The sequence below is a fragment of the Oncorhynchus gorbuscha genome, linkage group LG02, assembly GCF_021184085.1.
Source record: "Oncorhynchus gorbuscha isolate QuinsamMale2020 ecotype Even-year linkage group LG02, OgorEven_v1.0, whole genome shotgun sequence".
NCBI lineage: Eukaryota > Metazoa > Chordata > Actinopteri > Salmoniformes > Salmonidae > Oncorhynchus > Oncorhynchus gorbuscha.
The window spans coordinates 52912036-52935343 of NC_060174.1; the positions used below are offsets into that span (position 1 = coordinate 52912036).

Below are 23308 nucleotides of genomic sequence, written 5' to 3' on the forward strand. Positions count from 1 at the left end.
TCCATAACGTCCTCCTTTAGATCCTGCCAGTTCACACGCTGCTCGGTCTGTGAGTGGTGGGTGTTTCTGTAACGTCGTTCGTCTGTTGAATGAAGAGAGTCAGACCGAAATGCAGCGTGTAGGTTACTCATGACTTTAATGAATGAAAACTGTACATAAAATAACTGATATAAGAAAACAACAAACGAAACGTGAAACTAATTACAGCCTAGCTGGTGACTACAACACAGAGACAAGAACAAACACCCACAAAATACAACGCGAAAGTCAGGCTGTGTAAATACGGTTCTCAATCAGAGACAACGACAAGCACCTGACTCTGATTGAGAATCGCCCCAGGCAACCAAGCCTAACTAGACACACCCCTAATCAGCCGCAATCCCAAATAATACAAACCCCAATACGAATACAACATATAAACCCATGTCACACCCTGGCCTACCCAAACATATAACAAAAACACAAAATACAATGACCAAGGCGTGACAATAACAAAAGTTTATCTCAATACTTTGTTATATATCCTTTGTTGGCAATGACAGAGGTCAAACGTTTTCTGTAAGTCTTCACAAGGTTTTCACACACTGTTGCTGGTATTTTGGCCCATTCCTGCATGCAAATATCCTCTAGAGCAGTGATGTTTTGGGGCTGTTGCTGGGTAACACAGACTTTCAACTCCCTCCAAAGATTTTCTATGGGGTTGAGATCTGTAGACTGGCTAGGCCGCTCCAGGACCTTGAAATGCTTCTTACGAAGCCACTCCTTCTTTGCCCGGGCAGTGTGTTTGGGATCATTGTCATGCTGAAAGACCCAGGCACGGTTCATCTTCAATGCCCTTGCTGATGGAAGGAGGTTTTCACTCAAAATCTCACGATACATGGCCCCATTCATTCTTTCCTTTACACGGATCAGTCATCATGGTCCCTTTGCAGAAAAACAGCCCCAACCCCCCCCCCCCCCACCCACGGGGTGAGATCTTGCATGGAGCCCCAGATCGAGGGAGATTATCAGTGGTCCTGTATGTCTTCCATTTCCTAATAATTGCTCCCACAGTTGATTTCTTCAAACCAAGCTGCTTACCTATTGCAGATTCAGTCTTCCCAGCCTGGTGCAGGTCTACAATTTTGTTACTGATGTCCTTTGACAGCTCTTTGGTCTTGGCCATAGTGGAGTTTGGAGTGTGACTGTTTGAGGTTGTGGACAGGAGTCTTTTATACTGATAACAAGTTCAAACAGGTGCCATTATACAGGTAACGAGTGGAGGACAGAGGAGCCTCTTAAAGAAGAAGTTACAGGTCTGTGAGAGCCAGAAATCTTGCTTGTTTGTAGGTGACCAAATACTTATTTTCCACCATAATTTGCAAATAAATTCATTCAAAATCCTACAATGTGATTTTCTGGATTTTTTTTCTCTCATTTTGTCTGTCATAGTTGAAGTGTACCTATGATGAAAATTACAGGCCTCTCTCGTCTTTTTAAGTGGGAGAACTTGCACAATTGGTGGCTGACTAAATACTTTTTTGGCCCACTGTATCTGACCTGAGTCAAGGTTGGTTCACACACCAAGCTTCCGGATGAAAACTTTCAGAAACAGAGACTTACTGAGACAACGATGTATCTGAAACAGAGACATATCTGAACTATCCAATAAGACATTTTCATCTTCCGTTTTAAAACAGTTTGCTACATGTACCTTGAGGATCAGACCCTTTTTTAAAATTTTCGCCTAAAATGACATACCCAAATCTAACTGCCTGTAGCTCAGGACCTGAAGCAAGGATATGCATATTATTGATACCATATGGAAGGAAACAGTTTGAAGTTTGTTCAAATGTGAAATTAATGTAGGAGAATATAACACATTAGATCTGGTAAAAGATAATACATACATTTTGGGGGGGTTATTTGTTTTTACCATCAATTTTGAAATGCAAGAGAAAGGCCATAATTGTCACGATCGTCTAATGAATGAAAAGACCAAGGCACAGCGTACGTAGAGTTCCACATGTTTAGTCAAATGAAACTCACAAAAACAACAAAGAAGAATAAACGATACGTGAAGCTCAAGCCGTGCTCACAGGCAACTACACAGAAACAAGATCTCACAAAACACTGTGGGGAAATGGCTGCCTAAATATGATCCCCAATCAGAGACAACGATAAACAGCTGCCTCTGATTGGGAACCATACCAGGCCAACATAGAAATAAATGCACAAAATCTTCCACCCTAGTCCATCCGGCCGCAAAACCTGACTCTATAGGGGAGGGTCCGGGTGAGCGTCTAGCGTCGGCTCCGGTGCGGGGCGAAGTACCCACTCCGCTCGTGGTTTCACCAGCATTGGTGGAGGCTCTGGTGCTAGACTTTGCCCCCGCCCAGACCACGGGTCCGGCCATGGTTCCGGGTAGAAGCCGTGCCCAGACTGGGCCCCGGCGCTGAAGAAGGCTCCTCCCATGGATCAGGACCGGACGCCATGCCTGGACTGGACATCGGCGCAGAGGAAGGCTCCTGCCTTGGAGCGGGACTGGACGCCGTGCCTGGACTGGACATCAACGCAGAGGAAGGCTTCTGCCATGGAGCTGGACTGGACGCTGTGCTCGGACTGGGCATCGGCACCGAGGAAGGCTCCTGCCATGGAGCAGGACTGGACACGGTAACTGGACTGGGCATCGGCACAGAGAAGGGCTCCTGCCATGGAGCTGGACCGTGGACCTTCTCAGGAGGTTCCGGACTGTGAAACGTGGACTGGGGACCGTCGCTTGAAGCTCTGGACTGGGGACCGTCGGCTGAAGCTCTGGACTGGGGAGGTGCACTGTAGGCCTGACACGTGGGGCCGGCACAGGTGGCACCGGACTGGTGACATACACTTCGGGGCGAATGCGGGGAGCAGGCACAGGACGTACCTAACTGGGAAGGCTCACTTGAGGGAGAGTGCGAGGAGGAGGCACAGGACGTACCGGACTGGGGACACGCACTTCGGGGAGAGTGCGAGGAGGAGGCACAGGACGTACTGGGCTGTGGAGGCGCACTGGAGACCTGGTGTGTAGAGCTGGCACAGATGGTGCCGGAACGATGACACACTCCGCACGGTGAGTGCGGGGAGCTAGCACTGAACGTACTGGGCTGTGGAGGCGCACTGGAGACCTGGTGCGTAGAACCGGCAGAAAGAACGGTGACACACACTTCAGGGCGAGTACGTGGAGGAAACACAGGATGTACCGGACTGGGGAGGTGAACTGGAGGCCAGATGCGTGAAACCGGTGCAGATGACACCGAACTGGTGTCACGCTCCTCAGCACGCCCACACTGCAGCACTCTCATCGCCACCACCTCTCTCCTGAATCTTTCAGGGGGGGAATTAATGTCTGTCACCTGGTCCCAAATCATTCCCTTCCCCTTGGCTCTAAGATCTGTAGATCTGAATGGTTTGGATTGATATAAGCAGTGTAGTGGTGGAGCTTACACCATATCGCTTCAACCTTACAGATCTACCTCTATTGAAGGGTTACGGCCAAGGGGAAGGGGCAGAGAGTAAATTTGAACAGGGCGTAGTGTCTGTCATTATCATCTGCTGTATCAGATCTCTAACACCATCCCATTTTCTCTCTCTCTCCCTCTCTCTAGTTGTCAGTCCCTGAGAAGGTGTAGATTCCAGAGCGTTATGTAGAGTCAGATCCAGAGGAGGCTCTCAGCCCAGAGCAGGAGGCTGGAAGAAGGTGGACCGTATTAAAGCCCTCATCGCCAAAAACAGGTACTTTTCGCTTTGTCCTTGACAGTTTGGTTGCAGGTACTATGGTGGATGTGCATTCAGACCAACACAGTACATTTTGGCTCAGCTTGGCTCCTCAGTAGTTTCAAAAGGGTATTACTGTGATAAAGAAACATGACCTATGACTCAACCACATCTACTTATCTTTCCCAGGTATCTGAATCACCCTGTGTAAGGTAATTTATTACAGCTGGTCAGGGTTGATGTTTACCAGTGCACAGTACACAGCAAATACAGTGAAGGAAGAGAGTTCTGTGTAACTAGGGCTCTCTCCGGAATAGCTGGATATCAGGACAGGCAGGCTCAAATGAGTCCCCACCACACATGCTTCCTTCCTGGTCAGTGCAGATCAGTGCATAGAAAAACCATGCTATTTTCCATTAGCTACATTCTACATTTTAAATATCAGACACAAGAAATTAACCAATTTGAAGTGTGTGTGCGTAACAAACAAGGTCCTGTGTGTCTCAGTTCTTGGTAAAAATGGGGAAGGTTGTGGCTGTGGGTTCAATCCCTGGCGAGATCAAACTCACATGTACTCACTATACTTTGTCCCTTTGGATAAAAAAGTCTGCTAAATGCCATATGTCTGCCCAGTATGCAGAATGTGCTCTCACCTCCCAGTGAGGAGGAGGCTACAACTCAAGAGCAGGAGAAGATGATCAACATCTCCTATGAACTGGCTGCTGAGGCTTCCAAACGCAGCAAGCTGGTCGCAGGTACAGTACAGCACATGACAGTATGAAGTATGGGAGGAGGTAGAGCAGGACCAACTAAACTAAGTGACAAAGATGGCGGAGATTAGACCTTTGAATCATAAATGATTGCAATCCTCTTTAATCTGTCCGGTTCTTTTTATAATAAGCGATCCATGATCATCCTGCTAATAGCAGTATTCATTTGATTTAGATCAAATGTATTTCCTTTACTTGTTTTATCATTCACTAACATCCCACAACTTGTTTGTATTTGCCATTGTGTGTGTGATTATGTGTGTATGGTCCACGTGCGTCCTGTGTGGTCCTGTGTGGTTTGCAGTGCACAGCTTGTCCCCCTCCTCACCTTTTCCTGAGCCCCAACCTTCCTCATCTCCACCTCCTAACACACAACCACCACCCCAGCTCACTGATGGGTCCCACTTCATGTGTGTGTAATAGGAGTGGCATCAGTAATTGTGTGTAGGATTGCCCGTAAGAGCCTCCATCTCTACACAGTTTCTCCTCTCTTTACACTTGCTGCCTCTCAGGCTTTCAATTGCTGTCAACATTTTTGGCATAAATCTTTCCAACTGTTCTCTCTCTCTGTCTGACCTGTCTCTCTCTCTCACACAATTTTTATTTCGCTCTTTTTATTCTCTCCCTCTCGTTTTAGCCCAGGCCCTGGCTTCAGTGAAGACCTACAGGTGAGAGATGTGACACAGAGCGATGAGGAGGCTCCTGTTTGCTGTAAAGAAGACCTCTACACAAGGACATGATACACCCAGCACAAAGTGTAGACCAAGAGAAATGTACTCGACAGACAGATAGTTGGACCACGCCCTGAGCTGGGCCTTATATGCTGTCTTTTCAATCTATGCCTCACTGTGACATCACATCCTCCTGTGCCATGGCGTCACTTCCTGTGATGTCATCACCCTTTGACGTCATCACCACCACAATCTCCCCTCTCCCTCCCTTGCCCCATGGGATCACAACTTTGCAACAAAAAACACAACAATAAGACATCGATACTGTTGTTTGCTGTTAGAGTAGTTAGTTTCATTGTCGTAATTTATATTGTTTGGAGTTTGTTTGAATGTGGCTGATGTCTGTGTCAAGAATATATGGACTGAACCCTTCTGTGATGAGGATGGCACACTATTATGCCATTGATTCTTTCATAGTTTAAGAGTTCCACTGTTCAGCATTGTTTCATAACTCTTATTGCATTTCAGTTCGTATTTGAGTTCGTATTGAGTTTACATTTTAGTTTAATCCCAGAATTACCCAATCTACACACAATACCCCATAATGACAAACCAAAAATAGGTTTTTAGAAATGTTTGCAAATGTTAAAAAAAAGAAAGAAGGAAAAATAAGGACATTTACATAAGTATTCAGACCCTTTACTCAGTGGTTTGTTGAAGCACCTTTGGCAGCAATTACAGTCTCGAGTCTTCTTGGGTATGACGCTACAAGCTTGGCAGACCTGTATTTGGGGAGTGTCTCCCATTCTTCTCTGCAGATCCTCTCAAGCTCTGTCATGTTGGATGGGAAGCGTTGCTGCACAGCTATTTTCAGGTCTCTCCAGAGATGTTTGATCAGGTTCAAGTCTGACCTCTGGCTGGGCCACTCAAGGACATTCAGAGACTTGTACCAAAGCCACTCCTGAGTTGTCTTGGCTGTGTGTTACGGGCCATTGTCCTGGTGGAAAGTGAACCTGGTCCTGAGTGCTCTGGAGCAGGTTTTCATCAAGGATCTCGCTGTGCTTTGCTCCATTCATTTTTCCTTCGAGCATGACTAGTCTCCCAGTCCCTGCCACTGAAAAACATCCCCACAGCATGATGCTGCCACCACCACGCGCCACTGTTGGGATGGTGTCAGGTTTCCTCCAGACGTGACGCTTTGCATTCAGGCCAAAGAGTTCAATCTTGGTTTCACCATCAAACTAAGAGTCCTTTAGGTGCCTTTTGGCAAACTCCAAGCGGGCTGTCATGTGCCTTTTACTGAGGAGTGGCTTCCGTCTGGCCACTCTACCATAAAGGCTTGATTGGTGGAGCGCTGCAGAGATGGTTGTCCTTCTCGAAGTTTCTCCCATCTCAGAGTGACCATTGGTTCTTGGTCATCTCCATGACCAAGGCCCTTCTCCCCCAATTTCTCAGTTTGGCCAGGCGACCAGCTCTAGGAAGGGTCTTGGAGGTTCCAAACTCCTTCCATTTAAGAATTATGAAGGCCACTGTTTTTGGGGACCTTCAGTGTTGCAGAAATGTTTTGGTACCCTTTCACAGATCTGTGCCTTGACACAATCCTGTCTCGTAGCTCTACAGCCAATTCCATGGCTATGTTTTTGCTCTGACATGCACTGTCAACTGTGGGAACTTATATAGACAAGTGTGTGCCTTTCGAAAGCATGCCTAATCAATTGAATTTACCACAGGTGGACTCCAATCAAGTTGTAGAAATGACATGGTCATTAAAGGGTATTGTGTGTAGATTGTTTAAATTCATTTTTTTAATTTTAGAAAAAGGGTGTGACATAACAAAATTTGGAAAAAGGGTATGGGGCTGAATTCTTTCCAAATGCACATCCATAACAAGCTCCAATGCTATTATTAGAGTTGGGATATGAACATTTGCATATGATCTGTTGTATATAATGTTAAATGTTTCTGATATTACACAGTGGTTGTTTGGTGGTGGTTACTATTCTGTCATATAGAGATGAAAATGATTAGTATTTCCACCTAACAATCCTAACTGAGGGCTGTTAGACAATACACTATTGTATTGAACAAAATATGCCACATGTAGCACATGGGGATGTTGGAAACTTCCTTCTCAGCCTTAAGTGTCCCTCTTGCATTGCCTCGTTAGCTAGCTTTTGAGGTGGCGTGGTAGATAAGAAGCTTGTGTACAGCAGTACACAGTGTGGTTGTGCAGAGGTCCCAAGTTCACGCCAGGTACGGGTGAATCGGGAGGAAGTGGTCCTTGCTAAACAAGCAGCATGATGTCCTTTACACACAGATAGTATTTTTATTTTATTTTTTACTTTCCAGTTGCTTGGAGAACAATAAGAAACTCAGGCACAGGTGATCTTGGATGATCCATAAACAACTGAATGGATCTCAAACCAACGCTGAAGTTGTGGCCTAAGAGGTAAAACTGCTACAGGAGACCATTATGAAGGTCTTAAAAGTGATCGCAATCTGCATGTGTTTCCATATGATTTTAAATGAGATGTTGGTCGTTTTTGCACTCGGCATATAACAATGGAATGTCACTGGTATAGTAAGGTGAAGTTCAAAGGAAACCCCTAGAACGGAAGGTTTAAAATTAGAGCAATGGCTCCCCCATGTGGTCACAGATAAAACAGCTCTGGATTGGCGTACTGCTACCCGTTTTTAGACCTGTGATTATAAACATTTGCAACTGAGATACAATTGTGCAATGTATCGGCGATTGACCTATCCGTTCAATCTCAAATATCTGCAGGCTGCCTTGCAAACCCGTTTCTCACACACGTGATTTGTCAAGGAGCGAACATATGACGTCACTATTTATCCCCGCCCCGCTACGCTTCTGTCCAATGTGTACACCAGGCCAGTCGTGCGACAAATGACGATGGGCAGTACAGCAATAGCTGTGGAAATCGTGAACGTAGCCATTGGTGTTCTGCAAACATGGCTACCGATGCTTCTGAGTTGGAGACTCCCGTATTGAGCGAGGACAACAGCGAAATGCTTACAGAAAAGACCGAAAGGGAAAAGCAGCAAGATCCAGAAGCAGTGAAAGATGAGGCAGGTGATAGCTGTGTTGATGCACCGCTGAAAATGGCGGAAGCGGTTGAGGAGTGCGTGCAAGATGGAGAAGTAGGGGATGCGAAACCTGCTGCAGAGGAGGCCGTGGCTGCCCGAGCGGTAGCGGCTGCGGAAGCGGTAGTGGTGGTGACAGTGGCAACAACAGTCGCAGCGGCAACAAGGGACGCGAATGATGACGTGGTGGTGGGATGCCAACTTGCCAAATCAGAGGAAGATAGCCTGGGCCCGGAGGATGATGTTGATACCAGTGATAATGTTTTTGACGATACGGTAAATGAAATAGAAATGAAACCAGAAGAGCCGAGAGAAGAGCGCCAGTTGCCTGTTATAGTGAGTTGCGTGAAAGGCAAAGCCACCAGTGAGGATGCCCCGGAGTCTGCGGAAGAGAAAACAAACACAGGAGGCGGGGGGCTTGCGGTTGGGGACAAGAGGAGAGCCAGTGTAGAAATGTCATCCTCGGACGGAGAGCCACTCAGCCGGATGGATTCAGAGGACAGGTTGGTTCTTCTAATATGTCTAGACAAACATCGTCATGTTTTGATTTCACACTCAGCTAGAACCCTAATCACTATAAGAAAAGTTTTTCTGCGAATATGCTGGCGCATTCATGATCCAGTACATTGTATCCAGTGCCCTCTCTCCCATGCCACATCTTGTGCTAAAGAAATGTACTTAACCTATTTTGCTTCACAAATCATTTCTACGTAGGCTTCATTCGGGTGCGGATTTTGAGGCCCAAGGCAGTGACAGACCAGTTTATAACTATCAAAATGTCCTTCTGTAGCTCAGTTGGTAGAGCATGGCGCTTGTAACGCCAGGGTAGTGGGTTCGATTCCCGGGACCACCCATACGTAGAATGTATGCACACATGACTGTAAGTCGCTTTGGATAAAAGCGTCTGCTAAATGGCACATATTATTACCTTTTAATGCCAGTCTCAGCCCAGAGCTGTTTGGCGCTGGCTTGAAGGATATTGCAAATGCAGACTGAAAAGACTTGAAATTCCCATCACTAGTAAAGTTCTTTACATCATCACATAGAAGATAAGGAGGCAGGAAAATAGATAAGGGGAGAAAGAATATTACTCTTTTAAATTCATTGGATTTATTTGATATGATTATTAATACATTATATTTATTGTCTGGGCCCCTCTTAGGATCCTCTTAAGTGCTGCTTGGTGTGTGTGCCTGCGTGCCATTTTGTGGCTGCTGTGGTTTTCTGCCTGAGTGGTGATCTTCATCAGGTCTGTCCTGTAGTGTTGGGTCTTATCCAGATTTCCATACCTTCATACAGTGCCTGTGTCATCTTGCTGGGATATAAGGTATTAGCGGTAGTTCACACAAGAGGGAGCAATTATTATTATTTTTTTAAAGCCCCAAAACTTCACTTACCAGAATATGTGGGTGAGCGCATCTCCATCTCGCTGGGAGTCCTTCAATCTTTCTACTTCGACTGAATCGAGTTATCCATCCGGCTACACACACACACACACACGTAAATAAGAGCCGAAAGGTGAAAACAACTTCAGGAGATGAAATAACGCTTTGAACACATCAACAGCGTCATTGTGCAAAATAGTACGCAGCATCATCTGGATATGTGCGCAACAAAAGCTCAACATTCACCTTCTGCTACCATTTCTGTCAAGCCGTCTACACATAGTTTGACGCATTCGTTCAATAAATCCAACATCTGCACCCCACCGAATGCACTGCAACACAATGTCGCAAGGCAAAAGCAGCGTTTCATTGGAAATTGATGTAATTCTGGTGTACCGAAATGCAATGCTGTCAGTGTGATCAAAGCGTAAGGACTTGAACCTCGGCCCTCTAGTAGACAACACCCAGAGCAACCAAGACAGCACTCCTTCCCAGGGGCTTCGTCAGGATGACGCTGTCAGTGTGATCAAAGCGTCAGGACTTGAACCTCGGCCCTCTAGTAGACAACACCCAGAGCAACCAAGACAGCACTCCTTCCCAGGGGCTTCGTCAGGATGCGATCCCCATCGCTGCCAGTCGGCTGTTTGAAACAATCACTGATCTCCTTCAAATCATTAGCCCTGCACATCAGAGCTTTAGGCTGCACCCCATACTGCTTCTCCACCAAGTTAAAGTAGTCATGCTTCAGGCTGGACAATGGAACAAGTCGAAATTCACCCAAGGCTGAAAAATGGCCAAAGAATTGTGGCTGAGCTGGAACACTAGCTCGATGCCTTAGCAAATGAATTGAAACAAACCTTTGCAGAGCCTCTTCTGACTGGAGTGATGCTTAGAATTCAATTTCCCCTAAATTGCACAAAAAATCTGTCTTTCAAAGATAATTCGTAAAAATCTAGCCATGACCCGGCAGCATGGGAACTCAAGTTTAGGATGGAAGAGTCCATTATAAATATGAACCAGTCCATGGGTGATTGACACATATTTCTACTATATGAGAAAAACATTGATTATATTGATATGAAATGTATGGAAAAACATTGATCTATTATGAATTATTATTCGGCTATAAGGATTAATTTACTTTTTTGGAGGCCTTTTGTCAACAGTATGGACTTAGTGGCTATTTTAGCATGTACATTTTGGTGGCTCAAACTCCCCCCAAAATATTGGGGACACAAACGGTGCCCACAAACTGTTAGGGCCTACATAAAGCCCAATAGCAGAGTACCAACAGCAGTCCCAACATCTTACCACTGCTACACCTGGCTATCAGCAGAGACTTGTCTGGCAGCAAAACAGTTAATTCAGCCTCATTTACTGCCTTTTAAAAAACATAGCTGATATGGCTATGTGGTTTCTACTGACAATTGAAATATACAAACTATGCCTTAAGGGGGCGATGAGCGGATAAAAGGCAATCCGTCATTTAAATGAAGACATTAATGAGAGAGCTAGGACGGACGTAGTCAATGTAAGTATTTGTTCAACACTTTTGAAATGTACAAAGACAGAATTCAGAACATGGGTCGTTCTTACAGTGTTCTCCCTGTACACCAAGTCAGCACCGTATGATAAATAAAGGGGGCATATAAAGCAGACAATAAACTCTTACAATATTCGATAATTACATTTCTCTAAAACAGGCTATAGGGTACATGTTTACCACCAAGTCAGAACAGTAGGCAAAATTATGAGGAGAAAAGTGACCAAAATATTTGGGTGAGCCACATGGGCTACTGACAGCTTACTAAACAACATACACTTAGTATGTTTGGTAGCTTTGGAATCACCTTGTTGTGCTGTTCTCACTTGAACAGGAAGGTGGTATGGCTGTCCTTCGTGGGCAAATTTTATCATTAAACTTTCATCAAAGTCTGGGATTTTCTGGATTTATGGTGCTTTCAAGACAACTGGGAACTTGGGGGAAAAAACAAGGTTGAATCATGATGACGTCAGTGATCTTCAGGTCAGAGCTCTAGAAAGAGTTCCTGACTTGCAATTCCCTGTTGGATGACCATTCAAAACATATTTTCCCGGTCGGAGCTCGTTTTCTTTCAGAGTTCCTAGTTATCTTGAAGTCACTGATGTCAGATTTCCCAGTTCCACATTTCCAGTTGTTTTGAGCGCAGCAGAAGTAATGCTGGATTAACACCATGGCCAATTTTGAATGTTTATCCTTATAAACTTGGAAAAGAGCCACTTAAACTCAGACTTTTTAAAATGTATTTTTATTTAACCAGGTAGGCTAGTTGAGAACAAGTTCTCATTTGCAACTGCGACCTGGCCAAGATAAAGCATAGCAGTGTGAACAGACAACAACACAGAGTTACACATGAAGTAAACAATAAACAAGTCAATAACACAGTAGAAAAAAAGGAGTCTATATACATTGTGTGCAAAAGGCATGAGGAGGTAGGAAATAAATAGGCCATAGGAGCGAATAATTACAATTAGGCAGATTAACACTTGAGTGATAAATGATCAGATGATCATGTGCAGGTAGAGATACTGGTGTGCAAAAGAGCAGAAAAGTAAATAAATAAAAACAGTATGGGGATGAGGTAGGTAACTTGGGTGGGGCTATTTACAGATGGACTATGTACAGCTTGGGACTACACACCCACTCCACTGAATATCAGGCTATTGCTTGCTTTGCAATGCTTGCAGTTAGCCACTGATTCCTTCTAAACCACTCATTGTTGAATCTGTGATATCCAAATTATTGTATAATGTTCATCTCCAATGGCTGATGATTAATGATACTTTTTTATCTATCATTTCTCTTCAATATTTCTCTTCATATGACAAGGATTTAATAATATTTGCCAGTAGATTGTCCACTTGATTCATGATGACTGCTAGCTTGCTAGCATAACGTGATTTGATGTAATTTTATCTCTGGCTAATGACCCTGAGCCTTCTTGAATGGGCACTTCCAATGTAATTCTATGGCAAGTGCCTCCCAAGTGGCGCAGCTGTCTAAGGCACTGCATCTCAGTACAAGAGGCATCACTACAGTCCCTGGTTAGAATCCAGGCTGTATCACATCCGGCCGTGATTGTGAGTCCCATAGGGAACACACGATTGGCCCTGCATCGTCTGGGGTAGGCCGTCATTTTAAATAAGAATTTGTTCTTAACTGACTTGCCTAGTTAAATAAAAAAGTTAAACGTAGCACCCAAGAGGCTTGAAATTTCAAGCTCTACCCTTCGATTTGGTGGTGATGTAGTGTCCCCATGAGTGACAGAACACTGAACCAATCATGGCGCGACTAGAAAACATGATCAACCCTTATGCTCTGTATTTTCCGCTGGCTGCCCCACCACAGAAAGCACTGAGCTAAGCTGAAACACCTGCTTTTTGGAGCTGCCTTGTTTGTATGCGGCTTTATTAACTCAATAATATATATTTTTTAAACATTGTTTGCAAACTGGTACAGTGGCGAGAACAACTATTTGATACACTGCCGATTTTGCAGGTTTTCCTACTAGTAGAGGTCTGTAATTTTTTATCATCGGTACACTTCAACTGTGAGAGACGGAACAAACAAAAATCCAGAAAATCACATTGTATGATTTTTAAGTAATTAATGTTAAATGTATTGCATTACATAAGTATTTCATACATTCGGTGCCCAAAAATACTGATTTCCGATTGTTATGAAAACTTGAAATCGGGCCCAATTAATCGGCCATTCCAATTAATCGGTCGACCTCTAATCTCTACCGCTCTTGCTGTCTCTAAAGAGTTGAAAACAGCAGATCTGGGACAGGTAGCACGTCCGGTGAACAGGTCAGGGTTCCATAGCCGCAGGCAGAACAGTTGCAACTAGAGCAGCAGCACGGCCAGGTGGACTGGGGACAGCAAGGAGTCATCATGCCAGGTAGTCCTGAGGCATGATCCTAGGGCTCAGGTCCTCTGAGAGAGAGAAAGAGAGAATTAGAGCGAGCATACTTAAATTCCCACAGGACACTGGATAAGACAGGAGAAGTACTCCAGATATAACAAACTGACCCTATCCCCCGACACACAAACTACTGCAGCATAAATACTGGAGGCTGAGACAGGAGGTGCCAGGAGACACGGTGGCCCCATCCAATGATACCCCCAGACAGTGCCAAACAGGCAGGATATAACCCCACACCACTAGAGGGATATCTTCAACCACCAACTTACCATCCTGAGACAAGGCCGAGTATAGCCCTCAAAAATCTCCGCCACGGCTCAACCCAAGGGGGGGGCGCCAGCCCAAACAGGAAGATCACGTCAGTGACTCAACCCACTCGAGACGCACCCCTCCTAGGGACGACATGAAAGAGCACCAGTAAGCCAGTGACTCAGCCCCTCTAAAATGGTTAGAGGCAGAGAATCCCAGTGGAGAGAGGGAAACCGGCCAGGCAGAGACAGCAAGGGCGGTTCGTTGCTCCAGAGCCTTTCCGTTCACCTTCACACTCCTGGGCCAGACTACACTCAATCATATGACCCAATGAAGAGATGAGTCTTCAGTAACGACTTAAAGGTTGAGTCTGCGTCTCTCACATGGGTAGGCAGACCATTCCATAAAAATGAAGCTCTATGGGAGAAAGCCCTGCCTCCAGCTGTTTGATTAGAAATTCTAGGGACAATTAGGAGGCCTGCGTCTTGTGACCGTAGCGTATGTGTAGGTATGTATGGCAGGACCAAATCAGAAAGATATGGAGGTACAAGCCCATGCAATGCTTTATAGGTTAGCAGTAAAACCTTGTAATCAGCCCTTGCCTTAACAGGAATTCCAGTGTAGGGAGGCAAGCACTGGAGTAATATGATCAAATTTTGGGGTTCTAGTCAGGATTCTAGCAGCCGTATTTAGCACTAACTGAAGTTTATTTAGTGCTTTAAACAGTAGCATTGCAGTAGTCTAACATAGAAGTAACAAAACCATGGATTCATTTTTCTGCATCAATTTTGGACAGAAAGTTTCTGATTTTTGCAATGTTACGTAGATGGAAAAAAGCTGTCATCGAAAACGTCTTGATATGTTTGGATATATCCATTAGCAATGTTGAAAGAGGGGAGATCTAAAAATGCAACAACTATCATGGGGTGCTAATATGACTAGGATAATGTCTTTGGCTGCTAGACAATGAAAGAAAGTTGGAGAGAAAAAACAATAGAAGAGGAGAATGCACATGAGGAAGTCTTAAATAATTGTTAAATAAAAATAAATAAATAAAATAATTACTTCTATGGTGGTGATTTTGGCTATAGGCTACTTTGAAGCAAGGTAAGACATGACTCATAATATGAAGTAAAATGTATTGGTTTCAAACTATTTAAGGAACAGGAAAAAATATAGGTATGCTAATGATAGACCTAGCTGTCTTCTAGTAGATGGAAAGGCTTTCCCAAAAACCTTCTTATTTAAATGTTAACTAGCTACAAAGTAGCCTTTGCCTACCTGGCAGATTAATATCATAATTGTCTGCATCAATCCAGTGGCCATTTGTTTTGCAATCTCTACAGAAACATGATAACCAAACAGTGCTAGGTGCCTGTGCACTTGAATTAAAGGGTAACTGCACACAAAAACCTACAATGATCATTCCTAGACCTCAAGAGGTCTCCTGGTTGTGGTTTAAACATTGTTATGGACTTGGGAAATCAAATGTTTTTGTTGTTCTATTAAGAAAGCATGACATTGAGAGCGAAAACCCGGGGGAAAAATATATCTGAAACCTGTGAATTTATGACACTGTCTCATTTCTGTTTCAATAGTAGGCCCACTATTTGCCTAGTTGCACAGTACAGCTTGAGTTGGCCTGACTGTGAAAAACCAATATGGGATTTATCATTCAGCTTGTGTGTTACTGTTTCACACAGGGCGCCTTTTCTTCCCTGGGTGTACTCTAATTGGCAAAATTAGGCTATACTCACTTCTCCAGGCACCACTACACCACTGCGAATGACCATGCTTTGTAATGTTTCTGAAACAAGAAATATATTAGTAAGAAGTAATGTGGCAGGCTATATTGTTCAATTTCATTACATTTTTTGTGACCTGAATCATTTAATCAAAATATCAGATGAGACAAAAAAAACTCTAACCAATTTACTTGCCCTAGCAGAGCTGGTTAGGCTTTTTTTAATGTTATCCAGAGTGTTGGTGACTGCAACTATGCTTCTGGAAACAATTTTAGTACGCTTTTTTTTGCTAACGTTTACTGACACCGGCCATATTCAACGGGTGTTGACCGTCCGTAAATTCGTCAGTTAATCCTCTCTCGAATATACCAGCTACGTCTATCAGCAGTTGTCTCAGTGACATCCATTAATAATCTATTGAAATGGTTACTTGCTTAGTTGAGTCTTTTGTTAAGACATGTAGCTAGTTAGCTAAACAATTAACCATAATCCCAACTCATGACGTTACTACCCTGCATGAATATGCAGGTAGATAACCAACCAGGTTCAATGTTAGCTAGCTAACTAGCAAAACAAATGGATCTGAGATATTAGTAATATTACTTCACAGATCATACGTTAGCTAGCTGACCTAACAACAGCAGTCAAGCACCCAGGCAAACTGGCTGACATTGGCTAGTTTGCTAGCTACTTCCAGATGCAAATGAGAGAACAGCTCACTCTGAACATTTTACTCGCCTTAGCAGAGCTGGTTGGTCAGTTTTTATGTTATCCAGAGTGTTGGTAACTGCAACTGTGCTGCTGGCAACAATTGAATTATTGAACATTTATACAGTAACATTTTTCCCAACGTTTACTGACACCGGCCATATTCAACGGGTGTTGAGCGTTCGTAAATGTGTCACTCAGACAAGAGTGCTCTGAAATCGGAGTAGATCGCCAGAGCAAATGTACCAGCTACGTCTATCAACAGTTGTTGCAGTGACATGAACATTTTATTGAAATAGTTACTTGCATAGTGGAGTCTTTTGTTAAGATATGTCGCTAGCTAGCTAAACAATGAACCATAAACCCAATTCATGACATTATTACCCACCATGAATCTGCAGGTAGCTAACCAACCAGGTTCAATGTTTGCTAGCTAGCATTAGGCTATAACTAGCAAAGCAAATGGCTCTGAGATACAAATAATATTACTACACAGATCATACACATAACGTTAACTATTGAGTCAGCCAGCTAACGTTAACTAGCTAGCTAACAGTATGCTTAAACTTGAAATGAAAACAACTTTCTGACACAATTATAAATGTGTAATATCTGAAAATGTCGCTAGCTACACTAGCATACCCCCGTATACATGGATGGACGCTTCTACCTCTGTCACGGATGCCATGGTTGCCCTTAGTTTGAAGATGTAATCCATCTCCTTAGCTATCATACTCTAACTCCACTTATTTCAAAACGGGGTCCTCCAGAAAGTGGAGAGCAGCACTTATGCAGATCTACTATGTGATATCTGTCACATCTACTCCTGCTCCTCCCCTCCGGTGTTCGACGTTGCATGTTTACTAACCACCTGTCCTGGAAACCATCATTACGCTCACCTGGCATCAATCATTATGCTAACCTGCGCTTCATCATGAGGCACGACCTGGATTCCATTACCTTACTAATTGCCTCCCCTTTATCTGGCACTCCCTTAGGTTCTTTCCCCAGGCAGTACTGTTTCATGTCAAGATGCTACTCCTATGTTGTATCATTCCATGTTCTTTGTTATATTAAACTTACCACCTGCACCTGCTTCTCGACTCCGAGTCTACGTTACAATATCTTTCAAAACATGCCGTGTTAGAAAAGATTACCCTTACACATACTGATCAGTTCAAATAGACAGAAGCATGCTCCATGGCAGACCAGTCAGTCTAAACTCATCTCTCGGCATGTCCAGCCCAGTCATTTTCTCAGCCAATCATGGCTAGCGGGAAGGATGCTAACTTTTTCTGTGGCTAAACCAACTAGGCTCATAATAAATACAAAATATTTGTATTTACAGATAGCATACAAGTTTGTTATTAAGGCACATGAAAGTTTTAAACACGCTTTTGCCAACAATTTCTTTTTTTACGTTCAAATGGCTCTCCTGTGGAGTAGTGACAGGCGACATATGCCTTGGGTCCTGAAACGAGTCACAAATGTTCAGCTTCCCCTTTAAGGGCGGGAGATTACCGTGGTTACGGGGCAGTCCTATTGTGTGTGTGTGTGTGAGTGAGTGAGATTTTGGCTCTAACGAGTAGTAGCTGTAATTTGTTATCGGTTGAAGCATCAGACTCAAACTAACATTGAGAAACAACCGAGCTTGTGAACAAAACATTGTAAATAACCAAGAAACATGAGGACAAAGTCTCACGTTGAAGAATTTCAAGTCATTTAGACTAACTTTTAGGCCTGTGCATTGCACCTCTAAAAATGTATCTATCAGTATCAGCACTTAACTCAGTGTGCACTGCTCCCCAGCCAGGCATGATGTATATTTCATTGTGTGATTAGCAGGTATGAAACAAAACAGCAGATATGCAGTGCTTTTATATTTTTCTGCTATAAATCACATATTCCACATGTGCTCATACTTGATCATAACTCATACTTTACTTTTTACTCTATTTTATTTTTATGATTGTAATGCTCGCACTGTAGAGCCCTAAAAATTGACCACAGTTTGTGAAATAAACGTTCTTAACAGCCAATACCTAAATGTAGCCGCATTTGGTGGGTGGCGGGTGTTCATGTTATGCCCTGACCATAATGCATGTCTAAGACTCCCAGAAATGGCATGTGTATCAAATCAGCCGCTGCAGCAGTTGCATGTGCAGCTTTGAGTACACACCCACACACACAATCTGTTCCATTAGAAACAATGCTCCACCATACTGTCAATCTTTACACACTTGTTCTTTACTGTCATGTATAGAATACAGATGTCTACTTCTTTTGCACTCTTTAATTCTTAGTAGTCAGAGATAATATAGAGATGGAGACTACCAGAACTGCTGGACTGTTTTGCTCTGGTCAGTTTGCAACAGTGATTAATTGTAACATCTCTTTAACCTCTCAATCACTATTTTTCTCATTCTCTTGCTCTCTCTCAGTGTCAGCAGTACCCTAATGGACATGGAGAGCACGGTATCCAGCGGGCGTTCCACCCCAGCCATGATGAATGGACAGGGCAGTGCCGCCCAGTGCCACTCCACTACCAAGGGCCAGGCGGTTGGCTATACCTGTTGTTGGGACCAGTGTGGCCTCTGCTTCACCTGCAGCCCTGACCTGGCTGAACACATCAGGGGCATGCATGTCGATGGACAAAGAGGAGGGGTGGGTAGAACCAGGGTAATACAGGCTGTTCTGTAGGCTACAAGTATTTAAGCTTTGTGTGTCTCTGTGGGATCACTCTCCCTCTCTGTATTCCTCTTTAGACCCACGTGTTAGCCCGCAAATGGCTGTCTGGAGAAGCGACTTCTTCTAAAATAGTTTTTGCTTGTCTGATCTTTATCTCGCCACCATATCCAACTCTTTCTCCCTCTCTCTTTTCTATTTCTGTCTCTCTTCTCTGTCTCCCCTCTCTCAACTCTCTTGCTCATGCCATCTCGCTCTCTCTCTTTCTCACGTTCTCACACTCTTCCTCCAGGTGTTTGTGTGTCTGTGGAAGGGCTGTAAGGTGTACAACACCCCTTCCACCAGTCAGAGCTGGCTCCAGAGACACATGCTGACACACAGCGGAGACAAACCCTTCAAGGTAATTTAATAATATATTCCACTAGGCAGACACTTTTATCCAGAGTACAGTGAATGCATATATTGTTTTGTATATGCATGCGATCCCTGCAGAAATTGTAGCATTGTTACCAGATGGTGACCTGCTTGTCACTGACCCTTGCTCTCGCTCTCTTTCTCTCTTCCTCTCTCTCCCACTGTAGTGTGTGGTCGGGGGCTGCAATGCCAGTTTCGCGTCCCAGGGGGGGCTAGCGCGCCATGTTCCCACCCACTTCAGCCAGCAGAGCTCCTCTAAGCTGTCCAGTCAGGGCAGACTGAAGGAGGAGTCACCCTCTAAGGCTGGGCTTAATAAGAGAAAGAAACGAATCCTGATGAACAAACGCAGGCGCTCCCTACGTATGTACCCACTACAGTGTGTGTTTGTGTTCTGTAATTTTGTTTTACTACAATGTGCCTTCATGTACATTTTCTATAACTAGTTATAGCCTACTTTATATTTGATCTATTTTATTGAAGGAGAATACATGGTAAACTTTATTAAGGAATAGCAGTGGACTTATTTATTTATTAGTGTGTGTGAGTAGTTGCTGTGTGTGCAAGTGGTTTCTGTGTGTGTGTCACTCTAAAAGAGATGTTTTAGCATGCTTTTAGTCCTCTGGGAAGAGAGGTTAGAATTGGACTGCACATACACACATAAAGTGCCTTCAGAAGGCATTCATACCCCTTAATTTATTCCACATGTTGTTGTTACAGCCTGAATTCAAAATGGATTAAATCAAATCAAATTTTATTTGTCAAATGCACCGAATACAACAGGTCTAGACTTACTGTGAAATGTTTACTGACATGCCCTTAACCAACAATGCAGTTTTAACAAAATATATAAAACAGTAACAATAAAATAACAATAACGAGGCTATATACATGGAGTACCGGTACAGAGTCAATGTGTGGGGGTACAGGTTAGTAATGTGGCTATATACATGGAGTACCGGTACAGAGTCAATGTGTGGGGGTACAGGTTAGTAATGTGGCTATATACATGGAGTACCGGTACAGAGTCAATGTGTGGGGGTACAGGTTAGTAATGTGGCTATATACATGGAGTACCGGTACCGAGTCAATGTGTGGGGGTACAGGTTAGTAATGTGGCTATATACATGGAGTACCGGTACCGAGTCAATGTGTGGGGGTACAGGTTAGTAATGTGGCTATATACATGGAGTACCGGTACCGAGTCAATGTGTGGGGGTACAGGTTAGTAATGAGGCTATATACATGGAGTACCGGTACCGAGTCAATGTGTGGGGGTACAGGTTAGTAATGAGGCTATATACACATGAGGTACCGGTACAGAGTCAATGTGTGGGGGTACAGGTTAGTAATGAGGCTATATACATGGGGTACCGGTACAGAGTCAATGTGTGTGGGTACAGGTTAGCCAAAGAAATGTATGTTTTTCTCACCCATCTACACACAATACTCCATAATGACAAAGTGAAAACATGTTTTTAGAATCTTTTGCAAATGTATTGAAAACGAAATACAGAAATTTGTATTCACATCCCTTTGCCCCGACCCTCCAAATTGAGCAAAGGTGCATCCAACTTCCTTTGATCATCCTTGAAATGTCACTCCAACTTGATTGGAGTCCACCTGTGGCCAATTAATTGTTCAGACATGATTTATAAGGAAACACACCTGTCTATATTAGGTATGAAGGTAAGACCCAGATGCAGACCACGTCGAACCATGTTTCAACAGGGGCAGGCGATTGACAGGTCAAGGCAGAAAGTGGTAAGTAAACCAGAGGTGGGGCAAGAGTACCAGACAGCAAGCAGGGTCAGGGTTAGGCAGAGTGGTCAGGCTGGTGGGCTCAGATTCAGGACAGGCAAGGGTCAAAACCAGGAGGGCGAGAAAAGAGAGACTGGAAAGAGAGGCACAAAACGCTGGTTGATTTGAACAAACAAGACGAACTAGCAACAGACAAATAGAGAACACAGGTATAAATACACAGGGGATAATGGGGAAGATGGGCTACACCTGGAGGGGGGTGGAGACAATCACAAAAACAGGTGAAACAGATCAGGGTGTGACAGTCCCACAGTTGACAGTACATGCCAGAGCAGAAACTATACCATACAGTCCAAGGAACTGTTCTTAGACCTGAGATATAATTGTGATGAGTCATATACTGTGGGGCAAAAAAGTATTTAGTCAGCCACCAATTGTGCAAGTTCTCCCACTTAAAAAGATGAGAGGCCTGTAATTTTCATCATAGGTACACTTCAACTATGACAGACAAAATGAGAAAAAAAATCCAGAAAATCACATTGTAGGATATTTAATGAATGTATTTGAAAATTATGGTGGAAAATAAGTATTTGGTCAATAACAAAAGTTTATCTCAATACTTTGTTATATACCGTAATTGCTGGACTATTAAGCGCACCTGAATATAAACCGCACCCACTGAATTATAAAAAATGTACAGATCCATTTTGAATTCAGGCTGAAACAACTCAATTAAATGTGGAGTAAGTCAATGGGTATGAATGCTTTCTGAAGGCACTGTATAGACAGACAGGCAGACAGGCAGACAGGCAGACAGGCAGACAGGCAGGCAGGCAGGCAGGCAGGCAGGCAGGCAGGCAGGCAGGCAGGCAGGCAGGCAGGCAGACAGACAGACAGACACAGACAGACAGACAGACAGACACAGACAGACAGACACAGACAGACAGACACAGACAGACAGACACAGACAGACACAGACAGACACAGACAGACACAGACAGACAGACACAGACAGACACAGACAGACAGACACAGACAGACAGACAGACAGACAGACAGACACAGACAGACACAGACAGACAGACACAGACAGACAGACAGACACAGACACAGACAGACACAGACAGACAGACACAGACAGACAGACACAGACAGACACAGACAGACACAGACAGACACAGACAGACAGACACAGACAGACAGACAGACAGACAGACAGACAGACAGACAGACAGACAGACAGACAGACAGACAGACAGACAGACAGACAGACAGACTTCCTGACAGACAGAGACAGACAGACAGACTTCCTGACAGACAGAGACAGACAGACAGACAGGTTTCCTGACAGACAGAGACAGACAGAGAGACAGGTTTCCTGACAGACAGGTTTCCTGACAGACAGACAGACAGACAGACAGACAGGTTTCCTGACAGACAGAGACAGACAGACAGACAGGTTTCCTGACAGACAGAGACAGACAGAGAGACAGGTTTCCTGACAGACAGACAGACAGACAGAGAGACAGGTTTCCTGACAGACAGAGACAGACAGAGAGACAGGTTTCCTGACAGACAGAGACAGACAGACAGACAGACAGACAGACAGACAGACAGACAGACAGACAGACAGACAGACAGACAGACAGACAGACAGACAGACAGACAGGTTTCCAGACAGACAGGTTTCCAGACAGACAGACAGACAGACAGGTTTCCAGACAGACAGACAGACAGACAGGTTTCCAGACAGACAGACAGACAGACAGGTTTCCAGACAGACAGACAGACAGACAGGTTTCCAGACAGACAGGTTTCCTGACAGACAGACAGACAGACAGACAGACAGACAGGTTTCCAGACAGACAGGGGTTGGAATGGTTTGTTACTTCAGGCACCTCCTTCAGCTTGAATGGGCCATTCTCGGGCAAAGGCTTTTTGAGCTCGTCTAGACTTCTAAGAAAGATTGATAAAGGGCCGTAATAAAGTCAGGCTGGGTCAAAATATTACTTCTGACTCGGGACAGCACTTGGGAGGAAGTTTGGATAGTGTCTGGCTCTTTGTCAGGAGAGAGAGAAATGTGAGAGTAGGACAGACACCACTTTTCTAAATATATTTT

At 44.2% G+C, this 23308-nt stretch overlaps 1 protein-coding gene across 4 annotated transcripts in view; it reads left to right on the top strand.

Moving 5' to 3' along the window:
• Nucleotides 1-8065: 8065 nt before the first annotated feature.
• LOC124004143 (zinc finger protein AEBP2-like) overlaps nucleotides 8066-23308 on the top strand; it is a 51782-nt gene continuing 36539 nt past the window's right edge. For 2 of the 4 annotated variants that reach the window (XM_046312929.1, XM_046312937.1), the window contains exons 1-4: nucleotides 8066-8781; nucleotides 18774-19011; nucleotides 19310-19417; nucleotides 19599-19791. In XM_046312929.1, coding sequence (XP_046168885.1) covers nucleotides 8147-8781; nucleotides 18774-19011; nucleotides 19310-19417; nucleotides 19599-19791 — 1174 coding nt within the window. In that variant the 5' untranslated portion in view covers nucleotides 8066-8146. The remainder of the gene's footprint in view (nucleotides 8782-18773; nucleotides 19012-19309; nucleotides 19418-19598; nucleotides 19792-23308) is intronic. The other 2 variants (XM_046312934.1, XM_046312942.1) reach the window with 1 other exon arrangement.